Raw genomic sequence first — 5,275 nt, forward strand, 5'->3', positions numbered from 1 at the left:
TGAAAATATTTTTGAAAACAATCTTTAATAAAAATGGTAGTAAATCCTGTAAAAGCACTTAAAAGTGCTTTCTGGAATAAGCACATAACTGGTGCTTCTTGTAGAAAGCACTTCAAGTGGTTTTGGAACCCAAAAACAATTTCTCTAAAAGCGTTTTTAGTCATTTTAAATGCACATCCAAACAAGCCCTTAAACATCTCTGAAATATTCCACAAGGAGGTTTATGGTGCGACCAAAATGCACGAAAATAAGTTTCATGACGGTTTTTAATAAATTTGCAAAACAATGAAACACCGTGACTTATTGCTCGCAGTTTTTGTGGAAGATGCAATTCTCGAGTTTCCCCAAAATCTTTTACGTGCGTGGTTAGGGCAATGTTGAACACCTATTTTTTGGATCATTAACATATTTTTTGTTGAATTCTAACCTGGAAATTAGAAAAAATACAGCTTTGCTTCCTTTTGAGATTGATGAGCATCCAAAATACCATAGGGAAGATGTTGTCAATATACGGATTGGGTAACAAATTGTTGACATATATGCACAAATACAAATTTATATCCACAACAAAGATAATTCGAGTATCCCGCCCGCCCGCCAGAGTGTTCTTACACATGCACGAACGTATCCAAATCCTTTCCCCTTCTGTAAGCACAATACAGATCCTTCCGTAGGGGGCCTCACCGTTAGAACTAGAAGCGAAATCTAAAATTTCGAGGGAAAAAGGGGGTTGACAATAACCTGTAACATGATCAAACAATGCAGATTGGATCCACGGTTTCAGCTCAACTGTTTGTAGCACTTGTAAGCAACGCCAACTGACACAGCAGCACAAACAACAGCTACAGCTGCGTATGTATCTTCACGCTCCCAGCTCTGAAACCATGTTGGCATCGCACAAACCTTGCGTGTGGATGCCCCTTTGCCACTATTCATTCGTGAAAGTGGTTTCCTACTGCCTTTTTTCTTTTCGGCTGTTGCCTTCACTGCAATCTCATCATTCAGGTCGGGACTATTTCTGTTTTCCATTAGCGTAGCATTCTGACAGCAAGAGTTTCCGTTTTCCTGGCAACAGCCCCCAATCTCGACTTGCGATCCACAGACACTAGTATTCATCCCCCTTTCCTTTGGTTGTGTCAACTCTGTAGTGGTTTTTCCCACATCTGTCTCACCATTAAGCTGGAGCCTTCGTTCTTGAGATTCCTTCTGCTGTTCTTCTGATAAACCCATCTGACCCCTGAAACCACACCATAGATTCCCGTCAGTAATCACAGTTACGCAACACATGCACACGGTAGGAACAAAAAATCCTCAAACAAGAAGAGTGACCACTTCATAAAATAATCGGCTACTAATTTTGCAAAGGTTGAACCGACTATTTCCTCTATATTTTCAACCTCCTTTCTCTAATCAGAATAAAATTGCATAGGTGCAAAAGAGGCCCTTCCTCTAAGATCCAGTTTCATGGCTAAACATTGTTTCAATAATAGAGCAAGCATCGATATGCGAAAATTGCTTCAAAAGCAAGCCTATGGATTATGACAAAAAAGTTGAAGATTTAAACAGATTACCTCCATAGCCAGTCTACAATTTCTCCTTTCCCGACATGCTGTTCAAGCAATACATTTACATCTTCTGGAGCAACATATCCATACCTATCAGAAATAAAATGATCAGATATTGCTAACAATTAATCAAGCAATAGAATTGGAAAAGAGCGAAAAATATACCTAAGAGCAATGATAACAGAAAAGAGTACTAAAAGTTATATAAATTAACAGAAAAACAATTCCATTTACCAGTGGCCCGAGACTTCTCTGTTGCAATTTGATCCAAATATGATAACATTTCCAGCATATTTATGCCCCCCAATATGCGAACATGGGCTAACAGACACTTTACCCTGAAGACCATGCAATTCTATCTCTTCTCTAAATCTATTGATCAGGGGAGGTCCACAGACTCCACAACGGCGATCCCGGGACCCATGAGAACATACAAAAACATATGAACCCTTCAGAGTTTCAGGAGTTCCAGGCAGCCATTCACCATCCTTCACAAGAACTTCTTCAACAAATGTATCAACATCAAAATGGGTCAATCTCCTGCATTTTATCATTCAGTTTATGTCAGTATCAAATTTTAAGGGGAATCAAAGAATCGAAAGGAAATCCCAATGGAACTTGTAGCTTACCTGTATCGGATCATGTCAGGGAAAATTAATACATCGCCATTTGATGTTTCAGTTCCATCATGTCCTTCACATATTGTTAAGCGGGTCTAGAAGAGGAACGAGATGAAAGAGACAAAAAACAATTGTTAGCCTCAACTAAAAAGTATAACGTTAGAGAAAATAAGAAGTTAAAAAGGAATAAACTGGTAATGACATGGTATTTTAAGCAGCATAGAATATGCAGCTAATAGATCCAACTTCTATGAATGGTCAGTAAACACTGCATCCAAGCAAACAGGGCTCGGGTCCTCTCTGGAACTTTCACAGCGGAGACCAATTTGATCGTGGACGTTAGATGCATATCCTATGGCTAGTAATTAATTTATCTTTTTAATGATTTTCACATCAAAAAGTCTGTCTCTCTCTTTCTTCTCTCTTCTGAGTCTCCTCTCTCAATTTCACTAGATTTCAGTTTTCTTCTCTCTTTTTTCCATCAAAGAGCAGTAGGAACCATTTCAATTTCACATCAAACAGTCCGCCTCTCTCTCTTCTCTTTCAACACTGCACTGGCAAGTCCGCCATCTTCATGGCTTCCCTTTTAGCAGGCTGCTCCTCAAGCCTCCGAGTGCCGATCATCGCGAGACGGCCCAACCAAAGATCCTCAATCTGAACTATTTTTCTCCTCTTTCTCCCTCCCTTGGTTTAATGGGTTTCACGTCAAATACAAAATCTGACAAATTTCTTCTTTCTCCCTGCAATCTATTGCTTGGCTGTTTGGAAATTTTAATTTCTAGGTTGTAAGGGAGTTTGGAAAATACACAAAAAAGAAGAACATATTAAAAATGTTATTCTTGGTGTATGGGTGTTTTTGGTTAGGTGAATAAAAGAAGTCGGGTTTGGGATGGAGGACGGGGGTAAAGATTGCGTTTTGGGTGTTTAATTTGTTGGATTGATTGATTTTCTGCTTGAGACCAACAACAAAGATGGCTTTATTGAAATTCTGAGATGTGGGAGGCCAGGGGAAGGTGAAAGGTGAAATGCTGAGAAGCAAAATGGGACGGGAGAGAGATGTCATGTGAACGACTTCGCTCTACAGGAAATTTTGAACAAAAAATTGAAATTAATTTTTGGGAGAGTGAGAAATGGTGAAGAGAAGGTGAAGATTGAGAAAGAGAGAGAGGGTAAAGAAGAGGGTGAATAAAAGAGAGGGAGGCGTTTCGTAAAGAGAAGAAAAAAGTTTCAAACTAATCCTGGCCGTTTACTTATTGTTGAATGCTCGTGCTTGAAGGATCCCGAGGATCCCCAGGGAAGGGATCCGGAGAGGATCCTACCCAAGCAAACAAATCAATATCACATCATTCATTCATCTGGCCAGGTAATTTATCTGCTGGTGATTTTCATTTCATTCCATTCAGTATGAAACAAACGACGTAAAAAGACCTATAGCATAAACCTTGGTATACACCAGCTTCCTATATTGTGTTGTACGATGCCATGGGATTAATCAGTTCAACTTATTTCAAAATCCATATTTTTCACACTATTCCGCCTTCCCAAACTAAATCCTACACCCGCAAGTAAACACCGAATACCTCATCAATCAACGTCAAGTTTTGCCATATCCCACCTCCTTTAACAGTTCCCATTTTAGAATGATCCAAATTCTACACAACCGGATTCCGAATTACCCAAAAGAACAGCTAAAAGGCTAAAACAGAACCCACTGTACAACACCAAAATATGAAAGGTACCCCCTTCATGTTCAAGCTACACACTAAATCACATGCTTCCAAATCAACCTTAGATTATAAGCAAACCAAACAAGCAGCCAAGATCCATTTCCGCTCGCCACATTCACAAGCAACCGCATTCAACCCGAAAGCGGAAAACTACCAAACCATACAGCCTTAAAACACAAGCAATCCACTCCATTGATCAGAATTCATACCCAACCTACTAAATCACACACCTTGAAATCACTACTTAAACAACAAGCAATCCACAAAGTAACCAAAACCCATATCAACAAAACGAATTCGAATTCGAAAAAAAAACCGAAATAGCACCAAATATCGATCCAATTCATTCCTAAAAAGACTTAGATTTTCACCAAATTAAGCACCAATCACAAAGCAAAAAAAACAAAAAAGTATACCTCTTTCTTCATATCCGCCCTCCTGGCCATGACGGCGGAGTAGAGCAACCTCGGCAGCCGATCAAACTCGGCGGCCTCGATCCTCGGCGGCCAAACCTGCGGGTTCTTGTAGCACAAAAACACATGCCTTTGGTAAAACTCCACCGTCCCGGCGAGTTGGCTCGTCCGGAACTCGGACCGGGAGAACCCCAACTCGGCGTCGCTGCAACTTCCGCTGGTGTCGGCGAGGAGACCCTCGTTCTGGAAGCTCCCGGAGGCGCTGCCGATGTGGGAATTGGGGTCGGAGAGGAAGCTTTCGAGCGCGTCGGAGATGACGATTGGGGAGGAGGACGTGGATGGGTTGGTGAATGCGAGTGAGTCGTCTCGGTCTCTGGCGCTCCCCATGGGTCTTGGAGTCCGAGTCGAGTCCGAGTCGAAACCGAGTTGAGCCCGAGTTGCCGTTGTTCCAGTGGACGGGAAGTGGAGACTGGTGGAGTGGGAGACTTCGGTCGGGCAATTATGACACGTGCATTAATTGCTTGTAGTGTCCGTCTTCTCTTTGAGGTACGTATATATACAGACTTCTGTGAGTTTAGAAGAGGCCACGCCTACTCAATTTGTACTTTAACAATAAAAACAATAATTTATAAGAAAACCTAAAGATTCAGATTTGAATAAATTTGTCTCATATGTTTACCTTTCCGGAATAAGAAAAATCATGAATGGGATCTCAGTGTTAAAATGTTCACGCTTTTTAGATAGAAATAGCGCGAATCGCAATTCAATTTTTTAACTGATACATTTCGTTGAATATTTAGTGGTTTTGTTGTCGTTAACCGAATCAAGTTGCACACATGTTAAAATATATTGACATATGTCGAAGTAATCTGATGTGTGTTATTGAGAATTTGTCAAGTGTTGTCGAAGTAACCTGGGAGAGACATTTCGTCAAAAAAACACTGGTGGGC

At 40.8% G+C, this 5,275-nt stretch overlaps 1 protein-coding gene across 1 annotated transcript; it reads right to left on the reverse strand.

Annotated features, from left to right (window-relative positions):
* Nucleotides 1–434: 434 nt before the first annotated feature.
* On the reverse strand, nt 435–5,045 carry LOC137715478 (Sucrase/ferredoxin-like family protein). Its single transcript, XM_068454819.2, has 5 exons — nt 4,329–5,045; nt 2,195–2,280; nt 1,800–2,105; nt 1,572–1,655; nt 435–1,237 (listed from the first exon to the last, which is right to left on the reverse strand). Exons 1-5 carry the CDS (start codon nt 4,710–4,712, stop codon nt 781–783), a joined length of 1,317 nt encoding a protein of 438 aa, XP_068310920.1. The 5' UTR covers nt 4,713–5,045; the 3' UTR covers nt 435–780.
* Between the last annotated feature and the right edge of the window lie 230 nt (nt 5,046–5,275).

Source organism: Pyrus communis, chromosome 3 (genome assembly GCF_041283825.1).
Source record: "Pyrus communis isolate YQ-2024b chromosome 3, ASM4128382v1, whole genome shotgun sequence".
In the NCBI taxonomy this organism is placed as follows: Eukaryota; Viridiplantae; Streptophyta; class Magnoliopsida; order Rosales; family Rosaceae; genus Pyrus; species Pyrus communis.

Excerpts from the sequence above, each read along its gene's own strand:
- LOC137715478 (XM_068454819.2), bottom strand. The coding sequence starts at position 4,712 with ATGGGGAGCGCCAGAGACCGAGACGACTCACTCGCATTCACCAACCCA. Across the intron at positions 2,281-4,328 it reads GGGCGGATATGAAGAAAGAG|ACCCGCTTAACAATATGTGA; the intron begins GTATACTTTTTT and ends TTCCTCTTCTAG. Across the intron at positions 1,238-1,571 it reads ATTGTAGACTGGCTATGGAG|GGGTCAGATGGGTTTATCAG; the intron begins GTAATCTGTTTA and ends GTGTGGTTTCAG.